Raw genomic sequence first — 19348 nt, 5'->3', positions numbered from 1 at the left:
ATAGGGGAAGGGAGGGAAAAATGAAACAAGACGAAACCAGAGAGGGAGACAAACATAAGAGACTCTTAATCTCAGGAAACAAACTGAGGGTTGCTGAAGGGGAGGGGGGTAGGGGGGATGGAGTGGCTGGGTGATGGACATTGGGGAGGGTATGTACTTCGGTGAGCGCTGTGAATTGTGTAAGACTGATGAACACAGACCTGTACCCCTGAAACAAATAATACATTGTATGTTAATTAAAAAAAAAAAAGACTCCGCCTTCTCCCCAGCTGGCTGGTCCCCTGAATAAAGCTCATATTCCTTTCCAATCAAAACTCGCCTCTTGAGTATCGGCTTTCCGAGCAATGGGCAGCCAAACTTGGGTTTTTCAATAACACTCTGAACTTTCTCAGTGGTATGCCCACAGGTGGGTCTACTTTCGTCCATTGGGCTGAACATTTTCAGTCGGGTGTTCCCCCCAAGCAGGAAACTCATGAGCTTCAGTTCTGACCAATTTTCTTGAATACTTCCAGTGATAATTTCCTCCCCTCTGTTTGCTCTGCCCTTTCTTTATGGATCTATAAAGGAGAGACAAGAGCTCCTAGACTGGTCCTCTAATTTTGAAAAATCTTCTTCTCTCCTAGTTTCTGTTTTTCTTTTTGCTCTACCTTCTATGTGACTCCATGACCTTTATTTCCTAACCCTTCTACAGTTTTCCATTTTTATCATATTTTTTAATTTCTAAGAGCTCTATTTTGTTCTCTCACCACCCCTTTTAATAGCAACCTATTCTTGTTCTGTGGATGCAGTATCATTTCTTTTTTTTCCGAGGATGGTCCAAATGAGTCTTTTTGTTGTATTACTGTTGTCTTTTCTTCCTACATAGTCTCAAGTTCCTCGAAGTTGCTTTTTTCTGTGTGTTCATTTTGGTGTCTACCTTTCATGGTAAAGACTTTCCTCAGATGTCTAGAAATCCTTGGCTACCTTGTCACCATAAGACTGAAAAGCTGAAGGAAGCTCTGAATGCAAGGGTGTAGCCTGACCACAGTGAACTTCAGCGTAGGACCATCTACTTGGACCGCCTGGTGGGCAACTCTGAATGTCAGTGCCTTTAAATCCTTCCTTGGGGGCTGGTCAAATTTTCCAGAGACACTTTAGTCTCCTGCCTGCGTTGTGAAGCTCTGACTTGCCCATTTTCCCAGAACGGGCAGAAGGACTGCAAGGTCTCAGCGGCAGTGTGCACATGGCCACAGAATCCCCTTGCTTTTAGTACAGTGTTCCTGCCTCATCTCTGCCCAACGCCCCCAAACCGTAGATCCTCCAATGTACTTCCTCCAAGCCTCCCGTCTTTTGTGCCAGGTGGGAAAAAGGTTCCTGGCATCCAGCTATTAATTTTCCCAACCCTTTTCCTGATTTTAGTCCCCTTCTTCCCCTCTACTTCTACTTGAACCTGATGCTTCCAATTTCCTGGTCTTTTGCAGATTTACTGCAGAGTAAATCAAGGGGGGCTCTCGGCTTTCCTCACTACCAGTTTGTATTTCCATAGTCTCGAATCTGCGAGACCATTTGCCATCTGTCCTTATGCTTCCCAGCTTCCAAAATGTTGTTGCTGTTGAGTCCCTTCTGTTTTGCTTGACTTTGTGGGTTTATGTCTTTTTTATTTAATCCCTTTAAATGTCATGCTAATGGAGTTTTGATAGAGATCCAAGATAAATGTATGTGTTCCATCTGCCATCCTTACTCCGGAGTCACATCTCCTGGAATTTCACACTTCAGCTGAGACAGTAGAGACTGGGATTTTCAGGAGCGTTATCCTATTAATCCTGTTCTTTATTTTTATATGACATTTGATTCTATTAACAGCTTCTTCCCTAAAAGTATACCTCAGTGGCATACCGAGGCCCAAGCACTTAGGGCAGTGGGCACGAGAGGCCAACTCAAGGAGCCTATAGATATTTTAAAAGGATACAATGGACTAAAAGTCTGTCTGCTTATTATTATCAACCCATGCCAGCAACAAAACAAGGTCAATGATAAAACACTCCTTTCTGAAAAATCATTTGTTAATCTAAGTTCTAAACAATTTCTGCAGCTACTGTTGATTTTTATTTTTATTTTTTTTAATTTTTTTATTGTTATGTTAATCCCCATACATTACATCATTAGTTTTAGATATAGTGTTCCATGATTCATTGTTTGTGCATAACACCCAGTGCTCCACGCAGAACGTGCCCTCCTCAATACCCATCACCGGGCTAACCCATCCTCCCACCCCCCTCCCCTCTAGAACCCTCAGTTTGTTTTTCAGAGTCCATCGTCTCTCATGGTTCTTCTCCCCCTCCGATTTCCCCCCCTTCATTCTTCCCCTCCTGCTACATTCTTCTTCTTCTTTACTGTTGATTTTTAAAAAATATATATGGGGGCGACTGACTGGCTCAGTCAGAAGAACATGAGACTCTTGTTCTCAGGGTTGTGAGTTCGAGCCCCACGTTGGGTATAGAGATTACTTTAACAAAAAAATCTTAAGAAAAAAAAATATAGAATATATATGTAGGCTTCGATACAGCACCTTTCTATGTCTTGTCCTTTAACAAAGAGGTTAATTCAGAGAACACGGAGAATACAGTAGGCCTGTGACACGCATGACACGCATAGACTCAACTGCACACACATGTTTTGAGGACACATTTGAAATGGTTCCAAATTGTCCCAACTCACTTAGGCAAAGGGCACATCCCCAACCCCCGAGGTACTACATCTCCCAGCACAAGAGGGATTTGACAAATGCGGCACCTGGGTGGCTCAGTCAGTTGGGCATCTGCCTTCGGCTCAGATCATGATCTCAGGGTCCTGGGATCGAGCCCTGCGTAGGGCTCTCTGCTTGGCGAGTCTGCTTCTCCCTCTCCCTCTGTGCTCTCTCTCTCTCTCTCAAATAAATAAATAAAATCTTAAAAAAAAAAAAAAGAGGGATTTGACATTAACAACAGCCCAGCTATTGAAAACATGAAGAAGCTGAACTCCAGTTAGTTCAGTTCTGTCATTCTACATGTAATCATTCTCTAAACCTTGCAGAACTCTTTTGGAAACACTTCTTCATGTTTTTCCTTCCTTTCCCCCCAAAAATACAGTAATGTAATTAAAAAGTATTGATCCGTTCCTGTTTCCTTGTTTCATACTGTAAGTTTTACTTTTATTTTTAAAATTTTTTCACTGGCCCAGTTATATAAACAAAGTTCAATTGAAGAAAACGTTCACTGTCTGCTTTCCTTTTCAGGCTATTATTATTATTTTTTTTTAAGATTTTATTTATTTATTTGACAGAGAGAGACACAGCAAGAGAGGGAACACAAGCAGGGGGAGAGGGAGAGGGAGAAGCAGGCTTCCTGCGGAGCAGGGAGCCCAATTTGGGGCTCAATCCCAGGACCCTGGGATCGTAACCTGAGGCAGAAACTTAATGACTGAGCCACCCAGGCACCCCCAGGCTATTATTATTTTAAAAACTCCCCTGCTCCGGGTGTTAAATTCATTGGGTCCACCGCTGTACCTTATGTATTAAGTTTTCCCACCAGCACCACTGGCCATTCTACAGCATCTTTATATCGCGGAGACAATCCTCTGTCAGCGTTTCCTTTTCCATCTGTTTCTAAATGCAGAGCTTTCCTAGGGCTTGGCATGAGCTCTCTTCTCATCTTTTTATCCTCTTTTCCAGTGTAAGTCAATCCATTCCCATGGTTTTCAATACAATCATAAGGCTGTTGACTCTGCACTGACCTCTCTAATCCAATTCTCTTCTGAGTTTCAGACCCATGTCCAACAGCCTAATGGACATCTCAGTTTTAATGTCTTCCAAAATCCAATTTCATTTAATATGTCCAAAGCCAAACTCTTGATTTCCAAATCCTCCTGCCTCGCTTCCCCTGTCGCTGTCTTTATCATTTCAGTATAAGGCACTACCGTCTACCCAGCTGTTCAAGCCACTCTTGCTTTTTCCCTGTCTTTGACCAGCGTATCCAAAATCAGTGAATTCAGTCAGTTAAAGCTCTAAAATATGTCTTGAGTACATCTGCTTTCTCTCCAATCCCACCAGACCAACTTCATCCCTCACCCGGACCAATGCAACTGCTTCCTAACTGGTCTCCTTAATTACACTTCTGGCTTCTCCAAGCAGTTCCCTCAAAGAGCAGTCAGAGCGATCTCAACATACTTAGAAATTTGAGAAACTCCCACATTAAGTCCTTGGCCTGCAGGTAAGAGTTATCATGGCAGGGAAGGCCAAATGGACATCTCTAAAACTGCACCTGATTACATAAAAACAATCACAAACGGGGTGGGGGGCAGGGGATTAGTGTCACCCTTAAGGATCTCAAGGATACAGGAGGGGTGGTCCCTATCAAGTCTCCATTTAAATCACGGGTCTGGCCTCTGCAAAAACTGGATGGGATGTGAGAAAATGATTAATACCGCAAGCTCAACCAAGTAGTAACCCTGATTGCTGCTGCCATGCAAGCGTGGTATCTTTGCTAGAGCAGATTGGAGTGGTCTGAGTACATACAAGGTGGCTGCCGACCGGGCCAAATGTGTTCTTTTCTACCTCAATCACGAAAAAGGATCAGGAAGCTCACATTTACATGCAACAGATAATAATGTATATTCATATAACCCACACACTTACAGGGTCATGGTAATTCTCCTGATATCGGTCAAAATATAGTCTGACTAGATCAGGACCATCTGGATATCCCACAGAACATCACATTGATCCATTACATCAGACTGGCCTGGGAGCCAAATATGACCCACCTGTTTTTGTAGGGCTCACAAGCAAAGAATGATTTTTACATTTTTTAATGGTTAAAAAAAAAAAAAAGATCAGATGACTGGGCAGAGCACAAAGGATTTTTAGGGCAGTGAAACTATTCTGTATGGTACTATAATGGTGGATACATGTCATTACATATTTGTCAAAATCCATAGAACACCAAGAGTGAATCATGATGTAAACTATGAACTTAGGGTGATGATGTGTCAACTCAGTTTCATCATTTGTGACAAATGTACCACTCTGGAGGGTGCTGATAGCGGGACACGCTATGCATGTGTGGGGGCAGGTAGTGTACTGGGAAATCTCTGTACTTTCCACTCAATTTTGCTGCAAACCTAAAACTTCTCTAAAAAGTGAATTCAGAAAACAAGATCAAAATATGAAGAATATTTTGTGATGCGTGAACATTATACAACATTCAAAGCTCCGTGTCCATAAGTAAAGTTTTGTTGGAACACAGCCACACCACTCTGGGCCCCTTGTGTCCACTGGCCAGCAGACAAGAAGTCAGCATCTTGGTAGGGTAGCTGACCCTGGCCAGCAGGACAAGTTATAAAGTGCTGTTACACTGGGAGGGTGTTTGAGGAATTCAGAAGATCATACAGGTGCCTCTTGGTACCCCCTTATGACAGCCCACTGTGCCTGTGAATGGACAGGTGCAACAACCTTGGCCTGAGAAGGGTATGAATATCAGTCTCAGACCCTTCAGGAATGAGGGTTTGTGTCATCCAACCAGATAAGCCACTGAGACCAGCAGAAGTGCCAGCGGAAGTCCGCTGCAGAACTGCTTGTGGAAGGAAGGCAGGTTGGGATGGAAGAAGGAAAGAAGACCTCCGAGGGGACGTCACGGATGGCCTGTGTCTTCAGCGTATTGCTCGCCCTGCATGGCACAGCAGGCCCTCCATAAGAGCGCTGAAGGGACTATTATTTCCGTCTTTGACTTTACAAGTGTGTTGAATGTTTTCATATCCCATACTTTGCTTGAACCTTCCGGAAGAAATTTTTCCTATCTCACCGCCTATCTTTCCGCTCACACACGGGGCTCCCCGGCCGCTCCCCTCAGAGTCTCCCGCCCGGGGAAGGCGCCCGCCTCGTCCCCGCCCTGCGTCGCCGGTACGCGGGGCGCTCCGCTGCGGACCCGCCCAGATGCCCCCTCCCTCCCCCGCTCACCGCCTCCGGGCTTCCAGGCGCGCCGCGATGCGGAGGCGCCGGGCCTGGATCCGCTCCTGAGGGTTGTCAGAATGTATGGACGGCCCGAGAATCGGCGTGGACAAGTGTTCCTCCTCCTTCTCCTCCAGGACCCCCAGGGGTCCCGGCGGATTCATGACAGTGCCTCCCGCCCCAGGCAGCTCCGCCCGGACCACCAGCCAGACCACCGCCCGGTTGCTAACAACAAGCCGTTGCCAGGGAAAGGCAGTCACCTGACCGGCAGCTGGAGTGCGCGCGCGCACACACACACACACACACCCCACCACAGGCCCCGCCCACCTGTATTTGCATGCCAGCCTAGGGCTTTATCCTGGAGAGAGAATGCGACTTAGGCTCTACCTTCGCGGGGTGAACATGACATCAGTTTCATTCAGCACTGTACAAATAGCGCCTGGCATAATACCTAGTATGTAGTAAGTGCACAACCAGTGTTTGCTGAATGAAAGAAATGTACCTAGATGTATCTGTGTGCTCACTGCGGTTATTTATAATATTAAAAAACTGGTATGACCCCCAAAATCCATCAATAGGGGAACTGATAAAGCTTTCATGGGATGGAAAACAATGCAGCCACTAAGAACGGATCTGACCTAGAGATAGATTAAGATGTATTAAACGAAGAAGAGATGTAATACAATGTGTAGAGTGTGATCCAAGTTCTATTGGAAATGTATCTAGTATATAGGGAAGAAAAATGAACAGAAAGTAAGGCTGATATCAAAGAAGTTACTGCCTGTGTTCTCTTCTAGGATCTTTATGGTTTCAGATCTCACATTTAGGTCTTTAATCCATTTTGAATTTATTTTTGTGTATGGTGTAAGAAAGTGGGCCAGTTTTCCCAACATCATTTGTGGAAGACATTTCTTTTTCCCACTGGATATTCTTTCCTGCTTTGTTGAAGATTAATTGACCGTATAGTTGTGAGTTCATTTCTGGGTTTTCTATTCTGTTCCACTGATCTATGTGTCTCTTTCTGTGCCAGTATCATAATAGTGTTTTGATCACTACAGCTTTGTACTGTAACTTGGAAGTCTGGAATTGTGATGCCTCCAGCTTTGCTTTTCTTTTTCAAGGTTGCTTTGGCTATTCGGAGTCTTTTGTGGTTCCATACAAATTTTGGGATTGTTCTAGTTCTGTGAAAAATGCTATTGGTATTTTGATAGGGATTGCATTAAATGTGTAGATTGCTTTAGGGAGTATGGACAGTTTAACAATATTTGTTCTTTCAATCCATGAGCATGTAATGTCTTTCCATTTCTTTGTGTTGTCTTTTCTTTCATCAGTGTTTTATAGTTTTCAGAGTACAGATCTTTTACATCTTTGGTTTGGTTTATTCCTAGGTATCTTACTGTTTTTGGTACAATTGTAAATGGGATTGAGTCCTTTCTGCTGCTTCATTATTGGTGTATAGAAATGCAATAGATTTCTGGGGCGCCTGGGTGGCTCAATCAGTTAAACATCTGACTCTTGATTTTGGCTCAGGTCATGATCTCAGGGTTGTGAGATCAAGCCCCATGTGGGGCTCTGAGCTGGACATGGAACCTGCTTAAGACTCTCTCTCACTCTCCCTCTGCCTCTACCCCCGCTCCCTCTCTAAAAAAAAGAAAAGAAAAGAAAAAGAAATGCAAGATTTCTGTACATTGATTTTGTATCCTACGTGTTGTATGCAAGTACACTATATTTTTACACCAATAGTACACTGTATGTTAACTGACTGGAATTTAAATAAAAAATAAAAAACCAAAGGGATACATACACCCCGATGTTTACAGCAGAACTATCTACAATAGCCAGATTATGGAAACAGCCCAAATGTCTGTCCCATCTACTGATGAATGGATTAGGAAGACGTGGTGTGTTACACAGCCATAAAAAAGAATGAAATCTTGCCATTTGCAGCGACATGGATGGAGTTCAAGTATTATGTCAGAAAGACAAATACCGTATGATTTCATTGGAATGTGAAATTTAAGAAACAAAACAAGCAAGCAAAGGGGGAAGAGAGAGAGGTAAACCAAGAAACTGACTCTTAACTATAGAGAACAAACTGATAGTCATCAGAGGGGAGGTCAGTGGAGTGATGGATGAAATAGGTGATGGGGATTAAGAAGGGCACTTGTGATGAGCACGGGGTGTTGTATGCAAGTGTTGAATCACTTATATTGTACACTGCATGTCAACTAACTGGACTTCAAATAAAAACTCGGGGAAAAGAATTAAACTGTAGAAATTAAATTAATATCCATTATTTCCCAAATTTACATTGTTTTAGTAAAGCTTTTGATTTGGGGGAAAAAAAACACAAAGTAGTTGGTATCTCTGGGTATGGGTCTATGGGTGGTTTTTATTTTCTAGTCTAAAAAAACTTTACAAATAACACAAATCACTTTTGATGTAATAAAAAAATAAAGTTTATTTTTTTTAAAGAGTGGTGACAGGAGTTCCTGAAGAGACTGCAGCAGGCAAATGTCACAGGTGAGAGGGATTTGGGGGTGGGTTGTAGGTGTAGGTCCATCTTGATAATTCACAAACAGAGTCTGGTCCTCACTGGTAGGCAATACTCCAAAAAGTAGAGCTGCTTTGGAGAATTGACTTACACTAATAAGCTCACAAAAGAAAAAGAGGATACCCTAATTTGAGCAGGAAACTACAACGGACACACAAGCATGTGTATTTATGACCTGTGACCAGCACATGTCTGTGGATAATCTACAAAGGAAATCAAACTATAATTGGCAAGTTTCTTGATGTTGTACGATTGACTGCAATGAACTGAGGGGCCCACAACGGGTATAACTTGCCACAAAGACTCGATAGTCCTTCCATCCCATCCCTGGGTAAGTTTGGGATGATAAACGCAAACCCTTCTGGATGTATGGGCTTTCTGTGCTATGCTCCAGGCTCGCCATCTACCTTCAGTATATAGCCTTTTTCCAGAAAAATGATACGCTGACTAGATTTTAGTATATGAAGTCAAGTCACATACTTAATTCCATATCCGTAAGATTACACCAAATCATCTTAATTGGGGTTTGGGAATTCAAACATTTACATAATTTCTTGGCTTATTCCTGTCTCCCAAATTTGTGTGAATTTTACTAATAGATTCTCAGAAGGCAATCTTCTTTTACTCATTTCAAGTTATTTTTAGAACTGCCTCCCCCATCATCTTCATGTATTGACTACCAAAGGTACAAAGGACAGAACAGGAAAGGGAAGGAAGAAGGGAAGTTTCAAGAGTAGGTCATAAGGCTTAGGGAAGGGTTCAAAGTTATTAGTAGAAAGCGAGGACCTACCTTAGACCACACACTGTGCTAAATACCTCCTTGCATCATTCATAGCACATACACATGACTGCGGTAATATTACTAATCCCATTTTACAGGTGAAGAAACTGAGGCTCAGAAAAAAATAAGTAACTTGCCCCAGGTCGAAGCCTGCCAGGCTGAACATGACTAAGAAACAGTCATGGCATTAAAAGCTTGGGAGGTCTTGAGAAACTTTCAGAAGAAAAGCAAAAAGAAAAAATGGAAGGAGCAGACATCAATTTTTCTTTCAGGAAACTCGTGAGCAAGGAGAAAAGATGAGAGCAGGAAGAAGAGCAGGACATTTTGGAGGCACAGCGTCTACGTCTGGACAGACCCAAGCTGCTTACCTAGGACGCACCTGCCATGCCGTCAGGCACTCTCTCGGTGTTGGAGGTCTGCAGATAGAAGGGCAGGGATAACTGCTAGGGCAACCAAGAGGCTGGGAGGGACAGGGGATTATGAGCACACTGCTGGAGAACTAGCCTGGCTTACAAATGGACATTTTCTCCTCACCTTCTCAAACCTATTACAGAAAAAAAATTTAAATGCCTGCTGCCAGAGATCAATTCTGATGTAAAAGACAGGAAATATTCTCAGAAGCAATGTTAGAAAATATGAGGTTTTTCTTTTTTTTTTTAAGATTTTATTTATTTATTTGAGAGAGAGAGCGCATGGGGGGAGAGGGGCAGGAGAAGCAGACCCCCAGCTGAGGAGGGAGCCTGATGCGGGACTCGATCCCAGGACTCCAGGATCATGACCTGAGCCGAAGGCAGTCGCCTAACCAACCGAGCCACCCAGGCACCCGAAAATATGAGGTTTTTTCAATAAAGCTTATTGTTTAAGTGTACCAAGTGTGGCCATTCGGTTCTTGTGGAATTAGCCTGGAAAATTAACATTCTTTCGATAGGAAAATGTTTTTAAGTATGAGACAACCACTTTACAAACTAATTTAAGTGTGACCCAGTTATCATTATACACTGCCCAGTACCCAGTTCTGGGGAAATCAAGAACAGGACATCATGAACAGCTGTTAACTGCCACCAGGTACTCTGCTTTCTGAAACAAGGCACAGGATTATAGAACACCCAGGAGCAAGCAGGCTGATCATTCTTTTTTTTTTTTTAAAGATTTTATTTATTTGAGAGAGGGAGAGAAAGAGAGAAAATGAGTGGGGGGAGGGGCAGAGGGAGAAGCAGGCTTCCCGCAGAGCAGGGAGCCCCACTGGGGGCTCCATCCCGGGACCCTAGGATCACGATCTTAGCCAAAGGCAGACGCTTAACTGAGCCACCCAGGCGCCCCTGGGCTGATCGTTCTTTAAACAAACAAAACGAAAAACCATTTAATGTTTTGCTCTAAAATAATCAATAACTCTGAGACAAGTGGCTGGACATTATTTTTCTCCTCCTAGCTCCCTCCCCTCTTGTACCTTCCAAGGAAAAACAAAGAAGACAATCTGAAAACAGTTAAAAGGATTTAAAAATTATTTACTTTTTACTTTTATTACAATAAATATTTATCAATAATAGAATTAAACAATTTTAAATTAAAACCTACTGCATTACTTTTGGGGTTCACAGCAGCAGAAATAAACATAAATCCAGTTGAAAGGGCAAGGCTTCCAGAATCCAGTGGCAAGAAACAGTCAGGTCTTGATTATCTGGGCTACCAACAGGGAACAGTACTACCAATGATGCAAAAGTAACAGTGTAATGCATAGTTGTAATCTATTTGTGTATCAAATTATCTAAGACATCACAACACTGCAGCTAAGGAATTTAAGCAAGTTATGAAGCCCCATTTCTGCAAGGGCTAGGTTTTTTTCCCCCATTGAGCCCTTCAGCACAACTGTTCCGAAGCTGCCTTCGGGCCAGGAAAGGGCTGCATCATCATTCAGAGCCAGAAGCCTCAAACCCGGTGGAAGCAGCTATCTTTCTCACTCACAATCCCTGGTGAAAGGGAAACAGAAAGCGACATATTTCAAGGGCCTTCCTTGGGGATGGAGATGAACTGCAAATAGGAAAGACTGTGGTTCCAGATAAGGAAGAGGCTTCACAGAGTTATGGGCTCCATGCTGCCTAAGTCAACAAGAAGAGAACAATCTAATGAGGGCTTACCATTTTACAGATAATCAAGAGAGTATGTACGTATAAATGAATGTATCGTACATATAATGCAGAAATATGTGCACATATTGAATACGTATATACACGCACACCACACATAACCAGATAAAATAAATGCTACGTTATTTACTATGAACACAGCAAGTTCTAGAAAGACCAATTATGAATATGCTCAATTAAACTACTTGAAAGAGACAATGAAAGATTTTGTGCTACCCTTTATCTTCCACTCTAATATATCCTACTTGTCGCAAACACATTCTGGCTGCTTACATGGAGCTGTTTCTCAGTACCTGAGAAGGGAGGGAGTCATCCTTTTGTTTCAGAATACTACAGAAAGCAAACTGCAATGGCCCAAGCGACACAACTCAATAATTGATTAGGCCGTGATTCCTGCCACCTCTTCCTAGTCGCAGGACATGAAGCCTTACTCAGAAAAGTACCAACTTCTTTTCCTACAGTTGGCTGCAAATTTAACCTATTCTATGTTGGATGGGAGGGAAAGGGGACAAGGTAGGTGGTACGGAGTTTGCACCTGGGCAGTAATTCACTGCCTCCCCATTACCCAGAGGAAATGCTACTTTTTTAAAAACAGTTGAAATTTGGGAGTTTAATACTGAAGTCTGCTCTCTTGGCACATTTTGGAATGAGCAAGTCATTACATGTTGCTGGGACTTTGTCTCTTGAAAGCTAATAGGGTAAGTTAGCTAAACAAAATAACCTACAATGTTAATATTGTGGGTAGTTTTAATTAGCAGTTGTTAGAGTTTGATGCTAAATGATACCAGTAATTCAAACAGATTTAAAATGCAACATTCACAGGTCTTGCAAAATGAAAATTCCCCCATAACGGGTTAATAACATCAAATACTAACTAAGCAGGTCCCAAGTAAGGTCAAGAACTTACTCTTTGGAGATAAAAAGTGCTTGTCAAGAATATCAGAATCTAGAACTCATGGCAAATTGTGTATGTTTTAATAAAAAAACAAAATCAATTCTAATCTTAATTATTACCCATAGAAACTGCTCAAGAGAAGACTTTAGCCAAAGAACCATAAGGCATCCCCAGCATTTAGCCATTCCTGGTTTTGCGGGGTTTTTTTTCTTTTTTTAAGATTTTATTTTTTTAAGTAATCTTGACACCGAACATGGGGCTTGAACACACAACCCTGAGAACAAGAGTCGCACACTCTACGGACTGAACCAGCCAGGCTTCCCCACTCCTGGTATCTTGAATACTGTCTCTAAGTTCCATGTAGCATTAGGTACCATACGGCCATGATCCAATTCACGAGCTTTAAAAACAGCACCACTCTGATTTAGCCTACCTTTCTAAAAATGATTCTGTGAAGAGTAAAACAATGTGAATGGGTCTGTAGGAGACCAGACACTCCTTCTGTTATGTCCAAACGGACTTTCCTATAGAGATAAGCCCTTGTTAAAATATTCTAAAATCAGTCCACGTACCATTTTCCAATTCTGGGACCCTGGCCTTTCTGACCGAATACAACACAGCTTCCTCACGCAGGCCGCCTGGTGAGAGGGCCACAGACAGCAGAACACCTTCTGCTTCCCTAAATATGAGCTCATTTAAGATCTGACTGAAGAGCGGGTCCCTGCTTAAAACCCCCCCCCCCGCAAAAATCAGCTAGATTACTATCTCTTGCACATTTGTTTATTAAAGAGCAAAGCGTGTTACTAGCATGTGGACGTTTATTTTGCACCGTAAAAACACTGCAGTGAATGAGCCAATAAATCCCACTCCCATGGTTCCACACAAGGAAGAAGTTAACATGTCGCCACTTTCTCTGGAAAAGCTACACAACCACGATTTACCATATACCCTCATGTAACTGCCTGCCAAAATGTCAGTCATTTGTGCCACCGTCAAAGATGAAAAGTAAAATATGCAAATCACTGGGTTACATAATTAACAAAGGAAAAACCAGAAATCTACTTAAGCTTCCTAAAATGTACAGAGCATCACACTTTCAAGTTTCACAGTGATTAGTTTAACACCGTTTTACTGTTAAAACTGTCGCTTAAAATGTACATGTCAAAGTGCTTCAAATGCAGCATACTAATTAAAATTCCTTCTGGAAGGTTCTAGTACTGGCAGCTAACTTAGGAAGGTTATTCACCCACAGGGTGTTCAAGGAAGGGCATGCTCTTACAAGGACACCTCACAGGACAAAGAAAATCCTAATATGACCAGAGATCTCCTAGAGTACTCAATCAAGTCCAGAACCGAGGTCAAGATAAAGGCCACTCTGAAAACAGGAATCAACACAACAACCAAAGATTTCTGTATTTGTTTTTGGCTTTTTGGGGACCCAAAGTCAAAAGTTCTAGCCCATCGGGTTTACTCTGTTCCCTCTGGCACGGTCCCAGTCCTCGACATGTCAAGAGATCTAAGGCAATCCAGGAGATTGGAATGGGCAGACCCAGGCGCTACAAAGCAAGTGGGCTCCTCTGTCCCAGGTGTAGCAAGTCAAAAGGGAGGCTGGGTGAACAGTGAAAAGGAAGAGTTACACACAGGCTTCTAGTTAAAATACAAAGGGGAAAAGGGCCCTTTGACTCAAACACCTTCAGTTTATCTTTTTATTTTCCACAGGCTATAGAATCAAAGTCTACTTTGGAAAGCAAGTTACATTCCAAATGTTTTTTGACTGACTACAAAATAAATTCTTTGAAAACTGAACACTTGGGAACTTTTCAAATTCACATTTGAATTTGAAGTTACTGGAGGAACAACAATTTTAAACTCTGCACTGCACTAGTGGGCACAACAGGCCCTGTGCATTAAGGTGACCCTTTCCTCTCCTTCGGTGGACCTTATGCCTGCTTTTTCTTTTCCATATTCCCCCAAAGCCCAGACTCCAGGTCATGATTAATGCTCTCTTGGTACCTATTTAGAATTTGGACAACTCTAGACATATACTCCTCTTCCCCATACCTCTATATTAAAATAAATGAAATACTGGTAGTAGTAGAACATTCTAGACCATAATCAGCATGGAGATATTTTTTAAATTAGAATTTAAAATATTTTAAGCATGATACTATTAAAAGGCCAAGGACCATTTAGTTTTTCATTTGGAAGTTATTCACTCTATTACCCTTGAGACTAAAACTCATGAACTACATCTATTATGTATAAATGGAGGAATGGCAGTGTCAACTGTGACAATCTTAAACTGTGTAACGCACTAAAGATCATGAATGTTAGTAAAGGATCAGAAAAGGCAGATACTCTATCCAGGTATTTTAAGGATTTTTCTATCCCATGTCCCCCTCAAATATAGGGGAATTAATTTCTGACAAGCATGAAAGGACATTTTTCATACCATAACCTGACAAGAAACTTCTCACAGGTCTAGGTTAACTTTGGTCAGCAGAAACACAAAGCAAACATCTGGCCTGGCTAAGGCACTCCATTCTGAAATGTACAGAAAACATGCATGTATGACCAACCATGCCATTGCTCCCCTAAAGGCAGCTGAGTGTATGCTGGGAGAAAGGCTGGAGTGGTAGACTCACCCCAAAATATCATGCATAAGCCTGAAATATCTTTTATACTTCGGAAATGTTATGGTAATTGGCATGACACAAATGCACAGAGCTATTTGCAAGTAAGTCCTGCTTCAGCTGCTATATCACTACACGACAAATGGGGGCTTTCAAGATGCATTTCAAGATGGCAGACTAAACCAAAAAAAAAAAGCAGTCCACTGAAGATTCACAAGTCCACAGTATTCTGAAACAGTTCATCACTCAGTTTCACTTTCACCTTGTTGACAGCCACCTTTCATCTAATGGTGTCAATAAAACTATGGCATAATTCTTTACCCCTATAGGGAAATAGGTCTTGAAGTACAGGCACAAAACAATTTCAAATAAACTTGATGCAACAGAAAAAGAACAGAAAGACACTTTGATGTAAAATAGTCCCAAAAGTACAGAACATGACCCTATGCCAGAAGGGTATTTTTTTTTTTTTTTAACTATACTATATAAGGTGAAGACAGCCTGTGGCTCAAATTTGTCATTTTATAAACATTTCTCAGTTCTTTTCTTATATAATACAGACTAATCTCATTCTTGTGTACAAGATCAACAAAAAGGTAAAATGATTAGCTCAGAAACCTTAGAACAAACAAAGCTTTGTTCCCAGCCCAAACTACCACTTGATCCAGTTCAATTTTACAGATGACAAAGAACAAGGTCTACAAAATGAGTTACCCTTACTTAATTTGTTCATTCTCTGACCTCCATGATGGCAACTTATTAACAAACACAGAATCACTACCCACATTTTCCAGCATCGATTTCTCACCATGTTCAGTCTCAGAAAAAGTCACAGAATATACCTCAATCTTTATGAACCGTTTTTAAAAATGAGTACAGAACCATGAGTTAGCTCCTTGACTCCTCATTTCTAATAACCTGGATAACAATGATTAGGATTTACAAATTTAAAAACTGAAATATTACATAGTTATTTTTACAAAGCAGGAGACTGAAATTCAAAAAGGAATACACTATAATTAAATTTAACGATGGTCACATTCATAGATAAATAATGGTTAAGAATTTAATTACATATCAACACAGTGGTGCCTATTTTATCCAAGTGCAATCCATCCAAACGAAAAAGGGTTTAAGATACACTCTTCATTCGAGCACAAACCTCATTCAGTGGAAAATAAAAGAAAGTCAGCAAGTAAATTTCACCACCACCAAACTAAATGGAGACAAAGTCAAAAAGATAAAATATCCACATTCATGAAAAGGTGTGATCTATAAAACAACCACATTGAAGTCAAAGGGATTTTTATGTTTGTCAGTAAACCTCAAAAATTATTCCAAGTCATATTAAAGAGAGTAGGTACTCAGTAAGGCATATATATCAGAAACTTTCTTCAGGTGGGGAAGTGGGCAAGTTAGGGAAGAAAGAATTTCTACTTATTTATCTTGTATGAAATAAAAAACACAGCACTCTCTCCTCCATAAAAAAGAGACGGATGGACGGACGGATGGACGGATGGACGGACGGACGGAAGGAAGAAAGAAACAAAGAAAGGAGGGAGGGAGGGAGGGAAGGAAGGAAGGAAGGAAGGAAGGAAGGAAGGAAGGAAGGAAGGAAGGGCAAACTGAATCAGAAAACGAATTTTGTAGTGAGGTTCATAGCAGGAATTCATAGTGAGGCTCATGAGATTTCTAGCTCCAAAGTAAATTTCTCTTACAAGGAAGTTTACCTGTGTTCCCTACAAGTAATTATCGTAAGACTGGGACTGTCACATGCATTCATATAATCATAGTTCACAGGCACCAAATCTCAGCAACTTGCAGCTAAGGGGGGAAATGCCATATTTAAATGATGAACCATGTCAGTGGGTGAGCTACAATTATGATCCACTCTCTGCTAAGTCTCAATTGAATATTTTTCTTTAAAAGAAAATTAAATCATTTATCAAGATCTCTCCCAAACAAAGAGAGCCAGAATACTAGAGAATCTAAATATATATACTAGCTCTCTTAGCACATGAGGAAAAAAGGCATTTCCATGGGAAAGAGAAACCAGTATTTGGCAATTGTACATTATAGTTCTGTAATCATTTGGCATCTCTTGCTAAAGGTGACTTGCTCTTATATTTTCCCTATATTAGATTTGGGCTATTGATAACTTCCACTGCTAAAGACCTACTACTAAAGCAGTACCAAATATGAAAACATTTTGTGGTTTTCTTAATGTTATCAGTGTTCCTAAACCAATGTGGGGGCTTTAAAAATAAAAACAAAGCATCTTTAACTCTGTATGAACCAAAACATTATAGACTCATGAAGCTAAAATCACTAGAAACATTTTGCTGGTCTAAAGTACATTATGCTTAACCAAAATGCCACATGGTTTTATAAAAAATAAAATAAGTTGGGAGTTAGTAGGTCCAAAATTCCGTAAGTTCAGATCATTTGTATCACTCCCGCTATCCAAGTACTATACACACTTGAGTTCCCAGGTCTGTTAAGCAGATCAGTTTAGTTCAATGGTGATGGATGAAATATTTACAAGCATCTTATTTACAGTACTTTTTTCTGTAGATTACAGGCCACTATTCTTTTCTTCCATTCCTAGTCAATCCGAGTTTGGTTTCCTCAACGAGAAGGGATAAATCTGAAAATGGCTGCTCAGCTGCTTTACCTGCGGAAAACCAGAACATGAGGCGGTGACAAATACATTCCTAGTCATTTTTTAAAAGGACACAGAATTCACCCTCTGGAGACAATTTACCGATGCAGCAAAACTCAGCAGAAATAATGACAGGTTTTTCTGGCCTAGGATAGCTATAGAGCTAGAAGGTTATAGAATTCTATAGAATACCAGGACTACCCCTGGGAGGGTTAGGACTTAAGCCTGGGGCTGCCTAACTCCAAAATCTAGTCTTTCCAGAGCCCTCTGGACCACACAGATTCACACCCAAATCTGCTGAAAAATTATAGGGTTAGCTGACTTACAATATATAGTAGATCGAATATTTACATATACAGTTAGACTCAATATTCAGCTGCTTACAGCATTTCTAGGTAATCATTCCTAATACTGATGAAACAGTATAAAAGTAGATTTGTACACTTTGGGAGATTTAGGCCATATTGGTTAAGGTATTCCTGGTGGGTAGGCAAGACCCTGGTTATGTGTCAGTTACCAAACATCATTTATTTAATACTTCCCAGCTCTATTGTTATTATTTATATTTCAGTAGTTCAAAAGTTAGTGCTTTGTGTGGCTTATCAAGTTTTACCTTCTGGTCAGAAGTTGCAGAAGTGGCAAGAGAGCACAAAGACAGACAAAAAAGATGTTCTTTGAATTTTTTTTTCCCAATAACTTGTACTTATTTTCCAGGTTTTTAACAGTGAAAATGTACTGCTTTTGTAATTTAAAGAAAAAGATGTTTTGGTTTGGTTTATGTACAGTTGCCTAAAAATATGCTTCTGAGGGGTTATAATAAATTAACACAATTATAAAAGACATTTACAACTATATTATGAAATAGAATATGAAAGCCTAAGAGTATTAACATAAAGTGAAGAAGCATTTATGTTAAGTATGCGCAAATAAAAACAAACAATTACGTCTTCATGTCATAATCCCTAGTTATCGTGGATTTTTTTTTCATCTATTTTATCCCAACAAATGTAAGCTACTTTGGGGAGAACCCTACGAGAAGAAACCTAAGTTTAGCAACATATGCACAGTATAAAGTAGTTATCAAGCATGACAGGTGCCCCCATTTTAAAAATATGTATGACAGTATAGAAGACATTTTGTTTCTCAAACTGAGTCCTAGTAGGGTTCCTTTTAAAACAAGCATACCAAATAGAAGCATTTTAAGAGTCATAAAAACACGAATACTAACATGAATACCCTTTTACATTTTTCATTGCTATGAAACTACCCTCAGAAAACAAAGAAAAATATATTATTCCAGATTGTTCACTCTAATTTATAATGGTGAAAATTTAGAAACAACATAAATGATTAAAATAACTGGATCATAACTAAGTACACTGGGTAATTATTAAGTAATCTCCTTCATGGAATATTGTACAACAATTAAAAATCATATTTATAAGACCATGCTAAAATATGTCAAATAATTAGAAAAGAGTGTTAAAGTGTGAGGGAAAGAAAATAAACTGCATGGTTCTCATTTTCATTTTATTCTATCTTAGTCCATTTGCCCTGAAACTAGTCTCTTGCTTTAGAAGAGAATATTAAGGTTTGCAAAATACTTCTTAAATCCATTTTCTTCTAATATTTCCCCCTTATAAAAATGCCCCTAAAGCTAACGAAGCAAGTACAGAAATAAATCATCAACAAATGGGATTATTTGGTCCTCACAGAA

At 40.5% G+C, this 19348-nt stretch overlaps 2 protein-coding genes across 3 annotated transcripts in view; both read right to left on the bottom strand.

Annotated features, from left to right (window-relative positions):
* The window catches only part of DRC1 (dynein regulatory complex subunit 1), a 42688-nt gene extending 36465 nt beyond the window's left edge, over positions 1-6223 (bottom strand). For both annotated transcript variants that reach the window (XM_036090253.2, XM_078056082.1), the window contains exon 1: positions 5972-6223. In XM_036090253.2, coding sequence (XP_035946146.1) covers positions 5972-6126 — 155 coding nt within the window. In that variant the 5' untranslated portion in view covers positions 6127-6223. The remainder of the gene's footprint in view (positions 1-5971) is intronic.
* A 4562-nt stretch (positions 6224-10785) lies between these two features.
* The window catches only part of SELENOI (selenoprotein I), a 42443-nt gene continuing 33880 nt past the window's right edge, over positions 10786-19348 (bottom strand). The window contains exon 10 of the mRNA XM_036090266.2: positions 10786-17643. Coding sequence (XP_035946159.1) covers positions 17545-17643 — 99 coding nt within the window. The 3' untranslated portion in view covers positions 10786-17544. The remainder of the gene's footprint in view (positions 17644-19348) is intronic.

Source organism: Halichoerus grypus, chromosome 10 (assembly GCF_964656455.1).
Source record: "Halichoerus grypus chromosome 10, mHalGry1.hap1.1, whole genome shotgun sequence".
Taxonomy (NCBI): Eukaryota; Metazoa; Chordata; class Mammalia; order Carnivora; family Phocidae; genus Halichoerus; species Halichoerus grypus.
This window is presented reverse-complemented; position numbering and strand designations above follow the sequence as displayed.